The following is a 20,800-nucleotide window of genomic DNA, read 5'->3' as shown; positions in this document are numbered from 1 at the left end:
ACAATAACAATGTTACTTTACATATGATAACTATGTAGCAACATAGGAAAAGATTTATATGTGAATTAGCTGAGAAATCAGGATTGATTATAACTATTTGAAAAGTGCATATGAAGGAACAGCTGAATAAAATATACCAAAATGGTATCAGTGGTGGTATTATACGTGATTTTCCTTTAATTTTTAATATATACATGTATATATACACATACATATTATTTATAATTTAAACAACACTATGGCAGAAAATAGAATTGGTTCCTTCTCTACTGGCTTTGTCTTTTATTAGGTACACATAGAAGGCAGTATTTCAGAATAAAAAGTTGTAGTGTGGAACCAACCTGCAGAATTGTCTGACCTTTTCTTACGGCGGTGGGGCGGGAAGGGGCACAGCAGGGAAATGAAGTCCTTGAGATGCCCCAGGAGGGCTGGAGGCTGACAAGCAAGATATTGGGCCTCCTGATATAGGGGAGCACAAAGGAGGTATGTGATCAAGCCCTGTCTCATGAGAAGCTTGGGAGACCAGGCTTAAAATAAATGATAAAAGGACAACTTATTCAGTGCTTAGGTGGGTGGTCTGAACAATGGATGGGATTGTGTCTCTGAGGCAGAGACCTGTGGGCAGGCAGGGGTCAACCGTGTGCCATGGGAGGTGGTCAGCCACTGGGTTGTGCCACTGCTTAGCAGGTCTGCGATCTGGGTAACTTCTCAGGCTCCCCTTTCTCTGCCCGTGAAGTGGGAATAATAATAGCTACTCACAAGCTGGCTGGAGCATTATAATCAATAAAGCAGGTAAAGTGCTTCATACAGTGCCCGACACACAGCACTCCTTAAATGGTAACTGCCATTATCATTATTAATGATTGCTGTTATTTCTAGCCATAAATATTTATGATGGAGGGAAGTGATTTAGAGTAGGGGCACTCTGAGTTATTTGGAGGGAACTCAGGGAGGTGTCCTGAGTGAGGTTCTCTTTTACCTCTAGAATAATGCTGTGGGTTCACCCCAGGCCTTCGGGAGGGAAGAGGGAGCTGCGCAAGGAGGAACTCCACATTGGTTCTTCTTTTGCTAGTGTTCATGCTACTTCCCCACTTCTGAACAGGCGCCTGTTGCTCCAGAGCACCCTTGCACCTTCCTCTCCCACTCTTCTGTTTTTCTTCTCTTCAACTCTTCTTACTTCCCTTTTCTTCTCAAAACCCCAAGTGGTTGATGAGCAAGGAACTATACTATATTTTGCATGTTCCAAGTCGGCCTTTTCAAAACTTGAAGGTTGTCTGCTAATTCCAGCACTCAGAGTTTATAGGCGTCAGTCTGTGTTCCCCCATCCACTCCTTCACTTACTTACAATTATATCTATACCCCTATCCATTGTCTTGAGTAAATACTCTTGAAGGATAGTCATCAGTAGACAGACAAGTATTCCAGACCATAAGAGTTCAGTTAAGGAAGGCTTTTTTGAGGTAACTACATCTTGCAAAAGAAACCAGCGGAGGTGTGAACTGTCCACAGGGCTCCCCTCGGCAATGAGGTGTATTTTTCTAGACTCAGATGTAGATCGTAACGTGCGAAACATTCTCTGCCTTGCTCACATTTGTTCTTCTCTTGCTTAGACTTCAGTAAGTGTGATACGAGGGAGGGAATCAACGGTTTGAAAGAAAAATGATGAGGCCTATGGTCTGAGCAAGAGAACAGAGTATTCATATTACACTGTTCTCAACGGAAATCAGAATAATTAAAAACAAAAAGAAGTTGGTATCCAGCAGCTTCACCTGCTGAATTCCAAGTTCACATTGCATTCCACATTGGCAAATAATAATGATGTACTTTCAGCTTTGTTGGAGACTTTATTGGCATATGTACAAGGTCATTATCTTCAGCAACAGATACTTGCTCTGAGCCCAGCAATTACCACCTCTGCCTCTGCACACATTAGCACGCATACACACGACTGATTTGTACTTTCCTATAAAATTACTCTTTCCCTTTTTAATTAGAATGTCTTCAGAGCAAACCCCATCGTTAAGGCCATGTACACTTCCACTGTAAATACCTGTTGCCACCCATTAATTATCTCCTGATGAATTACTTTAGAAGCAGGTTTTTTATGCTTACTTTTAAAAGTGGGATTTTTTTTCCTTACTCTCAATGACCCCATCCTCATACTGAGTTAGCTATTTTGAATTCCACATAAGTGGACTTAGATGTGATCTGCACACACTCAGATGGTTTGAACATTTTTCCAGACTTTAAGGTGGAAACTTTCTGTACGCCTGGACCTCACTGCTCAAGAATTTCTTGGCTAATTGTGAGGGAAGAAAATAAAACCGTTGAGTGGAAACAATTGAATACTTTCTGAGAACAAACACCTTAACGTTTCACAAATATTCAGAGTTACATAACCATTTTAGTGACTGAAATGCCGCGACTCATCCAATAATGTTGTGGTTTGATAATTACACAGTTGTGGATTTATGCTGTTCTTGAACTGGGTGACATCCTGGTACATACAGGTCAATTCTCTTTTACATCACTATATGTAAAAAGTATATAGATGCAAAAATCCTCAACAAAATACTAGCTAACAGAATCCAACAGCCCATTAAAAAGATCATACACCATGATCAAGTGGGGTTTATCCCTGGGATGCAAGGATTCTTCAATATATGCAAATCAATCAATGTGATACATCATATCGACAAATTGAAGGATAAAAACCATATGATCATCTTAATAGATGCAGAAAAAGCTTTTGACAAAATTCAATACCCATTTATGATAAAAACTCCAAAAAATGGGTATAGAAGGAAATTACCTCAACATAAGCCATATATGAGAAACCAAAAGCCAACATCGTTCTAAATGGTGAAAAACTGAAAGAATTTCTAAGAACAGGAACAAGACAAGGGTGTCCACTCTCACCAGTATTATTCAACATAGTTTTGGAAGTTTTAGCCACAGCAATCAGAGAAGAAAATGAAATAAAAGGAATCCAAATTGGAAAAGAAGTAAAATTGTCACTCTTTGCCGATGACATGATATTATACATAGAAAACCCTAAAGATTCTACCCGAAAACTGCTAGCACTGATCAATGAATTTAGTAAAGTAGCAGAATACTAAATTAACGCACAGAAATGTCTTGCATTCCTATACACTAACAACGAAAAAGCAAAAAGAGAAATTAAGGAAACTCTTCCATTTACCACTGCAACAAAAAGAACAAAATACCCAGGAATAAACCTGCCCAAGGAGGCAAAAGACCTGTATGCAGAAAACTATAAGACACTGATGAAAGAAATCAAAGACGACACAAACAGATGGAGGGACATACCACGTTCTTGGATTGCAAGAATCAAAATTGTGAAAATGACTATACTACCCAAAGCAATTTATAGATTCAACGCAATCCCTATCAAACTGCCAACGGCATTTTTCACGGAACTAGAACAAGAAATCTTACGATTTGTATGGAAACACAAAAGACCCCAAATAGCCAAAGCAATCTTGAGAAGGAAAGACAGAGTTGGTGGAATTAGGCTTCCTGACTTCAAACTATACCACAAGGCCACAAGACAGTATGGTACTGGCACAAAAATAGAAAGGTAGATCAATGGAACAGAATAGAGAACTCAAAGGTAAACCCAAAGACATATGGGCACCTTATCTTTGACAAAGGAGGCACGAATATACAATGGAAAAAAGACAGCCTCTTCAATAAGTGGTGCTGGGAAAATTGGACAGCAACATGCAAAACAATGAAATTAGAACACTTCCTAATACCGTACACAAAAATAAACTCAAAATGGATTAAAGACCTACATGTAAGGCCAGACACTATAAAACTCCTAGAGGAAAACATAGGCAGAACACTCTATGACATCCATCAAAGCAAGATCCTTTTGGACCCACCTCCTAGAATCATGGAAATAAAATCAAGAATAAACAAATGGGACCTCATGAAACTTAAAAGCTTTTGCACAGCGAAAGAAACCATAAACAAGACAAGAAGGCAACCCTCAGAATGGGAGAAAATACTTGCCAATGAAGCAACAGACAAAGGATTAACCTCCAAAATATACAAGCAGCTCATGCAGCTTAATACCAAAAAAGCAAATAACCCAATCCACAAATGGGCAGAAGATCTAAATAGACATTTCTCCAAAGAAGACATGCAGGTGGCCAACAAACACATGAAAAGATGCTCAACATCATTAATCATTAGAAAAATGCAAGTCAAAGCCACAATGAGGTATCACCTCACACCAATCAGAATGGCCATCATCCAAAAATCTAGAAACAATAAATGTTGGAGAGGGTGTGGAGAAAAGGGAACTCTCCTGCACTGTTGGTGGGAATGTAAGTTGGTACAGCCACTATGGGAAACAATTTGGAGGTTCCTTAAAAAACTACAAATAGAACTACCATGTGACCCAGTAATCCCACTCCTGGGCATATACCCAGAGAAAACCATAATCCCAAAAGAAACATGTAGCATAATGTTCATTGCAGCACTAATTACAATAGCCAGGACATGGAAGCAACCTAAATGCCCATCAACACATGAATGGATAAAGAATATGTGGCATATATACACAAAGGAATATTAGTCATAAAAAGGAATGAGATGGAGCTATATGTAATGAGGTGGATAGACCTAGAGTCTGTCATACAGAGTGAAGTAAAGCCAGAAAGAGAAAAACAAATATTTTATGCTAACTCATATATATGGAATCTGAAAAAAAAGATGGTACTGATTAACCCAGTGACAGGACAAGAATAAGGATGCAGATGCAGAGAATGGACTGGAGGACATGGGGTTGGGGGGGCGGGGGGGCAAAGGGGAAGCTGGGATGAAGTGAGAGAGTAACATAGACATATATACACTACCAACTGTAAAATAGATAGCTTGTGGGAAGTTGCTCTATAATAAAGGGAGATCAACTTGATGATGGGTGATGCCTTAGAGGGCCAGGACAGAGAGGGTGGGAGGGAGTCACAGGAGGGAGGGGATATGGAGATACATGTATAAATACAGCTGATTCAGTTTGGTGTACCTCAAAAGCTGGTACAAGAGTGTAAAGCAATTATATTTCAATAAAGAGCTTAAAAAAAAAGTATATACATGCCCACTTAGGAACTGAAGCATAAAATACTTAACAGAAAATTTTGTCAGGTAGTACTAAAGTGAGCATTCCTATAGTAACTTTCCTGCTTATCTCATGGATACAGAGAATTTTGGATTCCTAGTTGAGTTTTATAGGTGACGCTGTCATACAGTATACATAGCTCACGCATATGAGGAAGATTTAATTATAAAAGGACAATCTTAAATTTTCCTCTCCTTGACATCAATTAAATTAAGATAATCTCATTCCCAAAAGGGCAGAAATATGTCAAGAAGCTCACATTACAATTTCTTATATTACTCATTTGGGTCTCTGTTCAGTTGAAGGGTCTGATGGGCTCCTAATTTTCAGAGCTAGTTTCAATCTTGAGATTAACTCCTGCCTTCTGGAACTTGTCCTCTGTTTGGCTGAACTTGCAGACCTCTCAGAATGTGAGTCTTTATTGGACACTTATTCCATGCATGACATAGAACCAACTATTGTGGGATTAAAAATATGAATAAGAAATGGTTCTTATTTTTATACTGTTTATAGTCCAGTTGTATAGGCCACCTCAGGTCATTTATATATTGCTGGTTGGAGACAGGGCAAAATGAAAGTGGCCTTAGAATTAATCACAGTGCTCTCTACTTTCCCATAGCCCTGAGCTTTATCACTGTTGTAGTTACGTTGTTTATATGTTGGCCTCCCACACTGCACTGTGATCTCTGGAGAACAGTGGCTGGGTCTGATTCCTGTCTGTACTGCCACAGAGTCAAGGACATGCTTTGCAGAGGGTAGGCTCTCAAAAATGCTTTTTAATAAAAGAATGCATTCACTTGCTTAGGTTTCCTAGTTACAAGTGGGTCAGCTTGTCCTGTACTGAAATGCAAGTGATAACAAGCTGCGCCCAGACTTCTGCCCAGAGGTCCCCACACTAAATATCATCTTGGATGTGCTTCACAGTGTTGCAGGAAGGGACAGTGGGATGAGACGGAATAAGAAATCAGAAACAGTGGGGTTTTGTCTTGACTCTGTCACCAATGACTTATTTGACCTTAGGTAAGATACTTATGCTCTCAGTTTCTTCATCTGTGAAATGGGGATAATAATGACTACCTTGGCTATTTCCCACGACTGCTTTGAGGATCAAATGAGATAACACACTTTAAAGTGTTTTGGAAAGCTTAAAGCACTGCACAAATGCAAGGCATTATTTTGCAAAGAAATCTTCCTTTTAATTCCTGCTTCCACAAACATTTCATTACACATCCCTGGGTTCCTAGCTTATATGGTGAGATGTATGGAGTAGCTTTATATGTCAAGCTATGAAGTAGCTTGATATTTAAAACGTGTATCGTTGAGCATTTATGTGCACTAACTACTTTGCTACAAACTGCGGCAAACTAGACAAATAACAAAGGATCTCTGGCACTGAGGGTTTTTTTCAGCTTATTGGATCTGAGAGAATAGACATGAGAACAAATAAGTGTCTAATTCTACATTTGTCTTGGGAGGCAATTTCATGTGTGAGTTATAATTAGTAAAGACATGTATATTTTTAGTTTTGACAAAACCAAAACTGGTGGTGGCTTTTATTCACATTTTTCTACTGCTGATGGTCTGTAGATTTTAATTTGGTCTTGCAGACTGAGTTTTTTCCCCCAGATGAAAGTCTGTGGGATCTCATTTTCCTTTGTATCAGTCAAGCTATACAACTTTAAGGAATAGCAATAGCTCTGCTTAGTTATAGTATCACCTGAATGTTTTCCTGCCACTTTCTCCTATATAGTAGAATTTGCTTTGACTGGAAGCCCTGTCCTTGGGGAAGGTGATTCCCCAATCTAGTTGAGTAATTAAACTGCTGAGTACATTTTGAGTTGACGTTACCAGGCAGATCCTGGCATCTTATGTCTTCAGATGCTACTCAAGTTTTGACACAGTATAAGACCCCCAGCTTCTGACAGGGATCAGGGAAACCATGCTTTTAAGCACACACCGGAATTTAGGTTTAGCTTTGGGGAGAGACCAATAGTAGAAAGCATATTTCAGTGTGATTCCATCCTGCTAATCAGTCAGGCTCCTCCCAGCTCTTCTTAAAGCACTCAACAGCCCTGACTGCTACTGTTGAACATAGTCTTCCCACTTCAGCTACATTGTTCTTTTGCCTGCTGATCTACTCCACCAAACCTCCTTTTCCCTCTCCTGTATTTCCTGTATCCAGGAATAGCTCATCATACCTCAAGAGACTGAGGTCATTTCTGATTCCTTGGTCTACCTTTCCTCTCTCACCTAAGCAGCTACTAGTCTTAGGAGACAATGTCCATCTTTTCTGCATGCCCGCAGCCCCTCGCTAAGCTCTTATCTTCCCACTATAGGGAACACTCTCTCGTCTCTATTGTTCATCTGCCTCTATACTTGTTCCCTGTGCTTGAGACAGCTTAGACCTCTGATCATGAGAAATCACCTCTTCTTTACCTCATTAATCTTCTGGTCCTCCAATTCTTAGTCCAGCTGTTGAGGTCTTCCAGGAAGCCTTCCCTGACGACCCCTGGGCTGGGACATGACACACAGTCCCTCAGCTGTGAACCCATAACATTCTCCTTGTCACATTGGATATTGATTGTTGGTTATTTGTCTCTTTCTTTATCCTTCAACTCCTCATGCAAGATCTGGACCATGGTAAATAGTCACCAAAATGCTAGTTGATGGGTTGGGCTTAGCTGCTCTCATATCTCAGTCTCTGCTGATTCCAGTTTCTTCCCTTGATTTCCAGCTCCCTTTTTGTTTCATTTTTACCAATTTATATCCACAGCTTCCTTCAAAACACCTCCTTTCAAACACATCTTCAGTCATAGCCTTCCCCTACTTCCATTCATGACATGTATTCTTTATTACTTTCGTTCTTATGGGGATGTCTGCAATAAGTGTAACATGATAACAAATCCAACAAAACTTATATGTGAACAAAATAATTGCTTTCCCTGAAACAGTCACCTTGAGAAATCACATACATATTTTAGTCATGTTGCCATAGCCACAGTCATTTCCCGAGCTGCTCTTTGGGGGTGATTACTTTTACATTCTTCTGGATATATTTTAATAATGACAGATCTAATCTTTGCAGGTGATTTCAAAAATCTGTATACAGCCAAGTCATTATGAACTGAATTTAGTGAGAAAGGCGAATGATCAAGCTGGTAACCCCACGGGTCAACAACTAAAAAGTTCTTTTTCTGAGCATATTTGTACAAGGGAAATTCCAAAACTATTTTGACTAATTAAGTTATTTTTGAAAAGAGGTTTTAGATCCCAAGCTGACTACTTTCAATAATAGTACTTGCTTTTCTATTATAAAGTGCTTATTAAAATCCAGTTTGGAGCTTCATAGGCCTGTGATCATACTGACTTGCACTTGTTTGGTGGTGTTTTACATTCTAGTTCTTATATGTTAGATGCTGGGAATGAATAAGGCCATGGTCCTTGCCTGAACGGACCTCCTAATCTGGTTGAGCAGATAGAAATACAAACAGTCCTGTGTGAAAAAGTAGATAACAGTGTAAGATAAAGAAGCAGTACAGTGGAGGGGCTGTCTGTAAGGGGTGGAAATTCGTTACAGCGCCGGTAAAGCCTTCTCAGGACTGAAGGATGAATGATTAGAAGTTCACCAAGCAGAAGAGGGAAGGGGACTACAAGAGTCATTCCAAATCTGGGGACAGAAGGCACAGAGACTGAAACAAGAAGATATGTTCAGGGGAATCTCAAGTTATTCAATACTGTTATTGTGTAAAGTTCACAGTGGGGGCAGAGGGGACAAGATTTGGAGCCCAGTGAAGTAAAGGCCTTGTATTTGCCATTTTTAGAAGTTTGGACTTTATCCTGTAGGAGCCAGGGAGAGGCTTTGTGGGTAGGATTCCCCTTCCCAACAGAATCATAAACTGCCGCAACTAATTAGTCACATAGGTTTGCCTCCCCCCCACCCCCTTTTTTTTTTCTTCAAGACTGTCTCAGATCCATTCCTTCCTTTCCATTCTGGCATTTACCTCATTACTTCAGGCCTTCATCACCCCACGTCTGGACTGTTTCACAAACTCCTGACTAGTCCCTGGACTCCAGTTCACCTTTTGCTCCTGACAATCAATTTTGCAGAGGATTATCAGAGCAACTTTCCTTTCCATCAGGTCTCACTCCTGTTCAAAAACCTTCAATGGTGTTCTCCGACCTGAGAGATAACTGTACCCCTCATCCCCCCACCCCCACTTGTCATTCAAGGTCCTGCATAATCTGGTCCCAATTCCTTTCCCTCCTTGACTCCAGTTGGTCATTGCTAATAGTGCCAGAACTCATCTACTGATTCCCTTATCTTATTTGCTTTTAATGATGGCTTTCCCCTGGAACGCTATGCTCACACAAACGTTTTGTTTATTTCAGCTCTTTTCTTACAAATAGCAAGCCCACTTTTACCCATACCTGATTATATCTCCCACTCTCCTGCCCTGGAAGTAACCATTATTCTGGTTATATTCTTTTACCATATACTGTGTACTATGCATCACGTAAATAATATAGAGTATTGTTTGGAAAACTTTTAAGTATACAGAAATGGTGTACTTTATATCTACTGCAATTAGTTTTTCCGCTATTATTTTATCTTTGTTTATCTCTGTTGACATTTATGAATACAGTCTTTTCAATTGCTGTATTGCATTTCATTTTATAAACATACCATGCATTATTCATCCATCCTCCTATGGGGAGGGAATTAAGTTGTTTCCAATTTTTAGCTATTATCAATATCTTACAATGGGATATCCTTCGCTGATCTGCTTGTTCTATGCAAATTTTACTAACCTTTCAAGATCCTGCTCTCATCCCAGCTCCTCCATGAGAGCCTTCCCTGAATCCTGCAGCCCGCAGCAGCAAAGTCTCTGTCCTTAAAACTAGCTTTGCATCATGCGTCTTTAGGATTAGTTCATTGTGCTGGCCACACTGCTACGACGCAAAGTAAGGCGCTTAAGAAATATCTGCTAAATGACTGACTGACTGAATGAATGAATGACTGAAATGAATGAAGGATGCAACACAACCCAGTTGATGGCTCTGTTCATTTTAAATGGACTTTGGCGCCTCGGCCGTCGTTACCCTCTTTGACAGCACCGGTCCCTCTCTACGGCATTCCTCTAGCGAGCCGGGGAGTGTGGGGATGGATGTGTGGGTGTGTGGAGGCGATACCGATCTCACTGGATGAGGTCTGCCCCTCCGGCAAGTTCAGGATCTCGACAGCCCTAGCGATTCAAGTTCAGAGTCCTAACACCCACCCCTGGGGCAGAAGCCGGGCCCTGAGAGCCGCTCCAGCGCCGACCGAGTTAAGGCGCGCCGGGGGCCGAGGCGGGTTGGCGAGGCTGCAGGGGTGTCTGAGGACTCATAGTAGATCCCTCCGCGAGCAGCCCGGGCCGGCGCTTCTTCCTGCGGGAAACCCCTGGGTGCCGAAGGCGGCGGGGCCGGGCCGCGGCGACAGCGGGGCGGGGTTTGCGGTGGGAGGAGGCGGCCGAGGCGGAAGGACACACGAGGCTGGGCCGCTGCACACGCAAGAAAGTTTCAGCCAAACTTCGGGCGGCGGCTGAGGCGGTGGCCCGGGGACGGCGGACTCGGGGTACCCGGAGTGGAGGCACTGAAAAGCCCCAGCTTCGGGGCGCAGCGCGGGGCCGCGAGCGGCAGACGCGGGAGGAGGGGAGGAGAGAGTGGGGGCTCCTCTGTCGGGACCCCCTCCCCATGTGGGTCTGCCTAGGCGGCGGCGGCGGAGGAGGAGGCGACCGAGAAGATGCCCGCCCTGCGTCCCGCTCCGCTGTGGGCGCTGCTGGCGCTGTGGCTGTGCCGCGCGGCCCCCGCGCGTGGTGAGTATCGGGGCGAGGGGTGCTGTCCCGCGCTCCCCGGCTCACGCCCCTCCGGCCCGACCCGGCCGGCCGGCCACCTGGGGCGACCGTTCCCCCTCCCCCTTCCGTCCTCCGCTCTGCGACAAGGCCGGGCTCGGCAGCCGGCGTGGAGTGAGGCCACTTAGTTCCTAAAATGTGGACATCATCGCGCCCCCTCCCTGGGCGCGCCCCCGCCCCCGCGCCTCTCGCCGCCTCCCGCTCCCCTCGGCCCGCGGCCCCACACACGCCTCCTCGGCCAGTGAGAGGCCGGCCAGCGGGTCTGCGAGACTCCCTTTCTGGGAGCGCTTGAGTTCGGGGAGTGGGGCAGTTTTGCCTGTTTGGCTCCGCGTTTCCTGGGGGTCGAGGGCGAGCCGAGGGCGGGCTGCCCGAGACAAGCCTTGCCGGCCGCGCACCGCGGATGGACTGAGCGAAGGAATGCCCGATTCTGGCGTGGAGGGAGCGGGGGCAGGGCCTCCCGGCGCCCCGGCTTGCACCTTCACAGCCAGACTTCGCTTTGTCAGAGGAGGCCCACAGGCTGAGTGGGTGGGTTTGGTTTGGATGCGGACAGGGTTTTTGCGGCGCGCCTGAGCTCTGCCACTCTGAATCCGCGGTCCCCAGGAATCCGGTGTAAAGTTTTGCTCGAGTCTCGGAAAGGTGGAGGCAGGAGCGGTAGGAAAACTGGTGCGGCTGCACGCCGAGCCACATGATTTAAAAATCTCCACTGCTGTTATTCTTTCCGAGGCGCAGAGCTCGGGCGCTGTTTCAGAGTCTGTGTCCAGCCCCAGGAATGTGGTGTGACGATCACCAACTCCTCCAACCTGGCAGCAGCTTTGGCTGTTCTTTTGGCATGGTTGGGGGTGGGGCAGGGGCGGGTGAGGAAAAGTGGATACGTTAATTCAAAGTGGTGCCTTCGAAAGCTTCTTTATGGTTGGGTATTTGCAGCAGTCTTTCTGAACACGGTTGGATCAAGGAAAGGAAATCCAATTGTATCTTACCCATCCCACTCACACTCTTAGATTCCAAATTTCTTCAGACTTTAGTGGAAAGAGCCTGGGCTTTGGAGTCCTGCTCTTTAATCTCGGGTTCAAATCCAGGTCTGTTGTATGAACTCACCAATAAAATGGGAATGAAATTACCCAGCTAATAGGATTAATTAAGAGAATGTATATTAAACCCATGGCAGTCAAAAGGTATTCAGAAAGTCCTTTCAGGGCAGGGCTGTGTTTTATTTTTTCTGAACTCTCTGCTTCCATTGGGATGGTGGCTTGTGGTTGTTTGTTGTACTTAAAGGGGCCTCTTCTTTTCCTAGCCTAATCTGAGGGAAAATTTTTACCTTTACCAAAACAAAAACAAAAACACAAAAAACTGGTACATGAGCTAGGTCTCTTTGCAACAGAGAAAGTTATGAAGATGATGAACTTCAGAAAAATTTGCTTTTTGTTCATTGTTAACAGAGTTGACATGCCAATCACAGATGTTTAGAAGACGTCAAGGTTATTTATCACAGTGCTGGGTTGTTCAACACCAACCAGATCCTAATTGGAAAGTTCAAATTCCATACACCTCTGGGTCCCTAAATATTTCAGAAGTGGGCCAGGATGCTGTGTGATGATGAAACAAAACTCTTGTTTCCGAAGCATTTAACAAAACACATATGATGGTATTTTTGCCTTTCCTTTTTCTTTGAGTGAAAGCTTTAGTATAAGTGTAAATTTAGGATAGAGGGGAGTATAAACAGTGGGCTAGTCTGAGGGTTATAATCCTCGGTCTGCCATTAGCTTGTTTTAGTAAATAATTTCATGTTCATGGTCTGTAGACTCCTCACTTATGAAAGAGAACCAAAGCAATCACTTACTTTAGAGAGTTGGAGAGAATAATAAATACATTTGCAAAGCAATTTGCTAAATTAAGTGTTTAATAGTAAGACTGATGTCAGAAATAGGATTACTCTGACACACAGGGCTTCTTTTATTCTAGGACCTGTACTTCTGCATTGATGAGGTATTTCTCTTACTAGCTAGCTTTTAGGTGGACAGGTCGAGTGTTAGTGTTAGGTCAAAGGATAAGATTTAGATATTTTGATTTTTAGACAGGTGTTCTTCAGGTGCTAAACGACACGGAAATAGAAGAGATTAAAAAATCTCTTTCTTGGTACAAATCTTGAATCTTTTCATAGTCTGGTAGTGAAAGCTTCTTGAATCTTCGCAATGTATCATCATTGTGTTTTGCCAAGGTAGCAATTGTAACACATCCTTCCAAACTTTTGAGTGTTCCTGTATTTGGCTAGTACAATTGTTAATTTAAACATCACTGAGTTCCTAAGGCAAGGAACTGTCAACCCCATCTGTCTGATTGTCTAAGCAGTTATCGAAGACCACCCCTTGCTCCTTGTTTTCTTTTGCTTTGCAGTGGGAAGTGACTCCTTGGTTTTGCTCCCTGCTGGATGATTTCTCAGTTGAATTCTTCTCTTGCTTGTAAAACAAAATCACAGATTGTTTTTTCTTTCAGATGGAGATAAAATTTACCCTGAAACTGTTTTTCCTTTTTCCTCGTAGTCTTTCTGTATTATTTTATTTCTTCTGGGGGGAAGGGAATGAAGGAAAGTGATTTTTTTTTTTAGTCTCTCTTTTCTGTTTCCTGATTTTTTGATTTAAAATAATATTTACCCGTATCTTTTTGGCATCTCTCTGTGCCATTCCCACTCTAGTGCCTCTTCTGTGGGCTTCTTATAGTGTAGAGGAGTAACTTTTGGTTCACCTGAACTGTAGTTGCTGACTTCAGGACCTTTAGAAAATGTTTAAATTCAGTGGGATATGCTTGGATGCTTCAGACCAGCCTTACAATACATTTTAAAAATATCACACCCGCAGAAATTCTATTTTGCCCACAAAATTTGCATTGATCTAGTTCCCACTCTCTGATGCCATTCCTAGTGGTCTTCTTCCTTACCCTACCCACTGAGATAGAATAAAGCTCCACATCCTGGCTACATCAAAATCAGCTGGGGTGCTTCTTGGTCTCAACACCCAGGGATTCTGGTACAGTAGGTCTGAGATTCTGTATTTTTCAAGGTTCACAGGTGATTCTGATACAGTAACTTGGTTGGAACCCAGTTATATTTCATTATTCTGCCTTCAGATGTGTATATGGGGTCTTTCCTTTTTAATTTTAATAATTTCCAGAATGAGCCTAACCTTAATCAGCCATTCCAGTGTTAACCCTCTGACTCCCAATGATTTTTCAAATTGCTAACATAAAAGCTATAGAATATAATACTGTTTCTTCTTGTTCATCTGGGCATCCTGAGTCCACATTGTGTCTTTAGAAGGGCTTTGTATATTTGCATGATACTATTATGAACTGCCCCCTCCCTTTCCTCTCTATTATGTCTTTTTCTTCAAGCTTCATTCATATATATTGTTTTTGGACACTTTGTCTATTGGCCCTTAATGGTTTTAGAGTGAAAAATTCTAAGCCATGATTTGAATGAGAATATAATCAGAGATTTTACATTATCCTTATACTGTGTGTACAGTTCTTATTTAAGTGCTTCCTTTCTTGATGTCTATCTGGATGCCACAACTTGAACCTTTTATTTTACTCCCTCCCTTTCCTTATTCTCCTTCTCTTCTTTCCTTTCTCTGCAAATGACTTGAAACCAAAGGGTTTTCTTTTCTTCTACTTTTCTTTCTTTATCGGTCTACCATATGCATTATATTTTGAGAAAATCACTGGACTAGGAGCCAGAAGACCAGAATTCTCCTCCAGGTCAGTTATTAATTAGTCTTGTGATCTTGGGGGAGGGGCACTACTTTGGTCCTCCGTTTGCTCAGGCACTTTGTAACCACTGAGCCAATTACAGAGTTGAGACTAGAATCTCTCTCTTCTGGTCCTCAGTCTAGTGCCTTGTTCATTCTCCACACCACTTCCATCTCTTGTACAAATGAGCTCATGTGCACAGAAATACTTAGAACATCCTCAAGTGCTTATTGTTAATGTGTGCCTCTTGAGGAAAGAATTGTGTCTTTTCATTTGTGTTTATTCTAATGCCCCCACCCCTACCCTTGAACCTAGCCTGGTGCCTTGGCATCTAATTGGCACTCAATAAATATTTGTTTAATTGAACAATTACTTTTAGTCATTTTCATATTCTGGACTACTGTGGTACTTCAAGACAGTTTTTTAAAAAAATAGTATTTGCAAGAGTTATTACTTACCTTACATTTGGGGGAAAAACCGAATTTTTCCCTTCCGCAGATGTTTTATTTAAACTTGCCGTTTTGAATTTCCCTGTGTGTGTGTGTGTGTGTGTGTGTGTGTGTAGTGTTTCTTTTCTCTTTCTTTTTTTTTTTCTGATCACTTCTGCAATTCATAAAGGTCACTTTTACTTAGGAATTTAACCTCACAGGTGCTGGCATCCACCCCCTGCCTTTTACTTGAGTTGCTTTTACTGCTGCCTATGTTACTCTATTACTGTGGCAGCAATTTCTATTATTTTGTCCAGTGTTGCCACACCTTACTGTAACTTGGACATTTTGAGGACTCTTGGAATACAGTATTTTTAAAATTAGAATTAAAAAAAAATTTTTTTTAATTTTATAGTGGAGTTTAGTTGATCAACAAAGGTGTGTTAGTTACGGGTGTATAGCAGAGTGATTCAGTTATACCCACACAAGTATCTTTTCTTTTTCAGATGCTTTTGTCATTTAGGTTATTATAGAATATTGAGCCCAGTTCCCTGTGCTATACAGTAGGTCTTTGTTGGTTATCTGTTTTAAATACAGTGGTATGTACATGTCAATCTCAAACTTAGAATTAACTAAGTTTGTTTAGATGATTTTTTTTTTCATTGTGAGCTGGATATTGCAAACTTGTACTAGACTGAGAAGATATTTACATTAAGTATATTTGTTTTTTCCCACCAAGATGGTTCCCCTGAAAACACAACTGACAAAAAACTCTAAAGGTGAGACATGATAAATAAATTTTTGAGAGAACCATAGAGTGTGAACTCTCTCCAAAATGAAATTTGATCCTTGAGGGCAGTGACCACGTCACACACATCCCTTCTCTGGCCTGTGCCCAACTTGCAGAGTCAGCTGGGCAGCATGTCCTGGTTCTAGCACCTGTGACTCCTGCTCTGTCCTTCCCAGCTTTGGGACATTCTGGAAGAGAGGCGATGGTGGGTCAGGGGTGTGTCCTTAAACTCCTTTCTCCTTTGAAGAGAAAAGATCACAGAAAAGATCACCTGCAGACTTCTGTGCTATCTCTTTTTATTAATTAATGGGTGGCTGAAATTTTCCTGTTTGCTGACTTGTGTTGGGAGGAACTTTAAAGTTCACCTAGTCCTTCTATCTGTCCCGTGCTGATTCAGATCCTCTTATGACATCCTGGTTAAGATGTAGTCTACCTTTTTTCTCCTTGAACACCTCTTGTGATAGCTCCCTGCCTCCTGAGGAACATGAGTCTAGATTTGGACAGCTGTAATTCTTAGAGAGATCTTCTTATATTCAGCTGTAATGTGCCTCCTATGACTTGCACCTGTTGGCATCTTCTCAGGAATTTGTCTCAAAGAGTCCTGAGCCTTTTGTGGGTGACAGGGATGCAAAGATACCCTTTACGGAACTGACATCCACCCCTCTGTGAAAGGAGTTAAGTCCAGTGAGGAGCATGAAGATGAGCCCATCTGGGGTGATTGCTTGGGTTAATCATCTTAGCCCTATGTGTTTTATACCTCCCTGCCCAGGTGGGCACTGATGGAAGGGAAGCATTTGTTGAGCAGTGTTGCCTTAACCTCTCTTATAGTAAGAATACCTGGGGTCTCCTGGAGATTCTGATTCATTGAGTCTGGAGTAGTGTCTGGGGATTTGTATATTTAAGAAATAGCCGGGTAATTTTTATCCTAGGGAAGTTTTGAAATTGCTGCAGAGCGAATCTAGGGAAGCCAAGAGCTTTTTGTTTTCTTTTTGTTTGTTTGTTTATTCTTTGATAGTGCTAGAGGTGTTGCTTTGACTGGGTCCTGTGATCATTTTTTTCCCTCTTGAAAGTGCCTGCTTCTTACTGAATGCCTAGCTCACTAGGGAGAGGGGAGCTGCTCTGCTATCCCCATAAGGCTAGTAAAGTTGTCTTGTTGTAACAAAAAAAGTTTTGTTTTTGCTATGTATCCAAAGTCTTAGGACTGCCATGTGTGTGTCATGTATGACTTTGGTGGAAGCCTCCTTATTCCTCCATCAGGATGTTACCTGAGATGCCAGATTACATAAAAGTTCCACAGTCTTTTTGGTGTCCATTAAAGAATTCTGTCCTCAGCCCTTGTGAATGATGTTGTCTTTGAGGATATCTGTTTTGTTAACCCATGAACACATATCTGCAGTCAAGAATTTCCCTCAGATATATTAGTGAAAAAAGATATAAAGGTCACTTATTTCAGGCATTCCTGCTTTTGGGGTGTCTGGGCTGCTGCAGCGAATGGAATAAGGGAGAATAAAGGAGGAATGGAGGACCTCTTGAGCAGAACTGAACAGTCTGCAAGAAGGGGCCCAGGAGTGCCCTTCTGACAAAGGCACTTGGTCTTGCTGTTCTTGATAGGAAGAAGGAAGTGGCTTCAGATCTAAAAGGATATGCTCATGGCCTCTGGATGGGACAAACAGCAAGTGTTCGTTGGCAGTGGTAGGAAGTTGGCTGTGGGTCTGTTCTTTCTTTCCTCCTCTCGTTTTTGAGGGGAGTACCAGCTGTGTGGCAGAAAATACATTGTGACTTTGAAAAGAATAGTAAAGCCAGGAAAAGGGGGAGGGGGTTTCAAAAGCCACAGCTAGGAGTGAGTAAAGCAAAGCAGTTATTGTATTAATTTATTTATATGTAAATATATGTTTCTATGTAATACTCTAGCCCTAGCTATTGGCTATAAGATTTATTATCTGTGTAGCTCTGCTGTCTTAGTGGTGTGTTAGGGAGGATTGTGGTGTGTTGTCATCCTTAATTTGTGTGTTTCCCTTAACATCATGTGGTAGGGAGTACAGGGTATTCTACTTTCCTAGCTGTGTGGGAATCATTGACCAAATGGAAGATAAAGCCCTGCCCCCAAGGAGCTGACATCATCAGGGAGACAAGACAGATGAGCACACACAATTAGGAACATGAAGTACAGTTGTTTAGTAACTTATCTACACTCTCTGAGAGCAGTTTCCTGTAGTCAGGGTGAGTAAGAGCTGTAGGGTCTGGGGGAGTAAACTCTAGGACCATCAGGGAACAGTGACCCCCAGCTCACCCCACTGGGCTTGTCTGCTGTTCTCCTCTTTCTCTGTTGAAATTTATAAGTATCAAAACTTGACTTGGGGAAAAGACAAAGACCCCTTTGTGTGATGGGGGTGTAAATATAAATTTGGCACATGTTGTGGTGTCTATTATGTCTGTTAGTGGGTTTGTGGCGAGAGACAGGGCTGTGTTCTCAGTCTTGGACGCCCAGCCTGACCTAGGACAAGTTAAGGTGGAAGTATCTCCTTTGGAAGATCCAGTTCTCAGTGGCAGTAGCTGAAGGAACTTCTTGTCACAATCAGGCAATGACTGAGGTGCAGTGCGGACACTCCCTGAGTTGGTGCCGTAGGTGGCATTGATTAATCATGCTAACATCTCCCTCACCCTCTTGTGCTTGTCTTGGCAAAACCCTGTCCTACCAGCTCCTCAAAGTTTGGGCTTTACTAGTTGATTGAGCAAACTCTGGCGGGGGTCATTTTACTGACTCTTGCCATTCTTGAACTGCAGGCCATTTACCGTGGTCTAGCTGTGGTGCCCTTGATCTCCCGGTCAGGCAGGAGGGGCCTGTGTCTCTCTTCCCGTTGGACTGAAGCATCTTCCCCAGAGGCCTCTAGGGCAGTTTCTGGTCTTCAAGTCAGTTTCTTCTGCAGGATATTGGCAGTGACTGTGGTTCTTTGAATGTCTCAGCCGAACATCATGCCAAGAGGGACTCGTCATCTCACAAAGACAGGTTGGATCTGTGGGCATTGCAGAACCTGTTTCTGGGTTAAGAGTAGTGTTCCCACCCTCATATATTTATTCATATGAAGAAAGCGTGTGTGTATTTTGTGAGTAAGGAAAACATGATGATTATATTTTGATTAGAGTCAGACATTGTCTTCCTAATAATATGTTGTCTTTTAACAAATAGTATCCCTTTAAAATACAGTTTTGCTTGCTGACTAAAGTGTTGTACAAGAAACTGTGGTTACTTTCTAAAGTATACTAACTTGTTCAGAGGCAGGTGCATTTTTAAATTGTTGTTTGCTTCTTTTTCATCTCTTTTTACTCTCATCTCTCTTTTGTGAGGAGATTCTGCGAGGCTTAAAGCCTCAAAGATTCAATAGCCTGTTTTAACTAGTACTTAACAGGGAGAGGTTACTCTGTTGGCATACTTATCTAACAATCAAATAAGAATAATTGAGTACTATTTATGCATTAATATGTTCTGTTGAGTTTCTGAATATGAGTAGTCAGAAAACTAGATAGTGCTGATTTGTTAACTTCTCTAAATGGTAAATGTAGTAAGCTGCAAAGGAACTTCAATTCTCTGCTTTCACATGCTTTTGTTTGTCTAGAGAGTGTTGAGGCTCATTGAAGTTTGAGGATGTGTATATTTTGATTATTACTTTTTACTATGTTTTCTTTGCCGAGAATATGCCTTTATTTATTGGCTAGATCTTTTAAAATTGCAATCATGAAGGATATTTACTTTATTACAACATTTAAAGCTCTTTCTAATCTTTATGAGGATAATTAGAGAAAAAACAATCTGTAAATCATGCAAGTTTTGGATATTATGTTACCATGTAAAGTAAGTAACAATATGTCATGGCTCCTGTGACATAAACTTTCTAAGAGATTTAAGGAAAATGGATTTAACTGAAAACAGACATTGTAACTTTTGCTTTTGAGATTACAGGTGATTTTTACTTTTCTTTCCAGACTTTTCTGCATTTTCCAAATTTTTATAAATGAGCATGTATACTTTTATAGTTTAAAAAATGAGTTTAAAGGTTATTCATAATCCCAGTTCCTAGAGATAAGCACTGATAGTATCTTTTTTTTTTTTTTGGAGTATATGTATACATACAGCTGATTCACTTTGTTGTACAGCAGAAACTAACAAAACATAACATTTTAAGGTAGGTTTACATAGCAACAGAATTCCTTATGTTTACATGTAATTAACTCATGTTTATACTTTGTTGATTTTCTCTGGCACCTTTACAAGATTTTTTTTGGGGGGGGGGTGGTTATTTTAAAAGTAATTACATTTAAAAGTAGTTTAGGACCTTGAGAAGTCAAGAAAAGTGTAAGAAAAATCCACGGTCATACCACTGTTAATATTTTGGTGTACATCATTTGGTCTTTTTATCTACTCTTAGTTTTAAAAATGGTAGATTCATAATGTATATACAGTTTTCTGTTCTCCCTTTCTTTGGTGATTTCTCCTTTGTTTTGGTTGCATACTTGGCTCTATTTTTTTTTCCCCTGTGTAAATGACACTGATCTTTTTTATACAAAAATTTCCCTCTTTAGGATTTTTCCATTAAGCTAGATTTCCAGAAGAGAAATTACTATGTCAAAGAGAGTGATTTTTAAAAATTGGGAAAGAGGATTTTTTTAGACAGAAAAACATAAGAGAAAATTTAAATCTCCAATAATCCCATCACCTACAATCAAAACCCACAACTAATATTTTATTACATTTCATACATTTTTTCTGTCTCTTACTGTAATTAGGATTTTAACATATTGCAGTTTTATA

The 20,800-nt window shown here is 41.6% G+C and overlaps 1 protein-coding gene across 2 annotated transcripts in view; it reads left to right on the top strand.

The window, feature by feature from the left end:
• The first annotated feature begins 10,782 nt into the window (after positions 1-10,782).
• The window catches only part of NOTCH2 (notch receptor 2), a 178,549-nt gene continuing 168,531 nt past the window's right edge, over positions 10,783-20,800 (top strand). For both annotated transcript variants that reach the window (XM_057720791.1, XM_057720799.1), the window contains exon 1: positions 10,783-10,998. In XM_057720791.1, coding sequence (XP_057576774.1) covers positions 10,926-10,998 — 73 coding nt within the window. In that variant the 5' untranslated portion in view covers positions 10,783-10,925. The remainder of the gene's footprint in view (positions 10,999-20,800) is intronic.

Source organism: Hippopotamus amphibius, chromosome 1 (genome assembly GCF_030028045.1).
Source record: "Hippopotamus amphibius kiboko isolate mHipAmp2 chromosome 1, mHipAmp2.hap2, whole genome shotgun sequence".
Taxonomy (NCBI): Eukaryota; Metazoa; Chordata; class Mammalia; order Artiodactyla; family Hippopotamidae; genus Hippopotamus; species Hippopotamus amphibius.
This window is presented reverse-complemented; position numbering and strand designations above follow the sequence as displayed.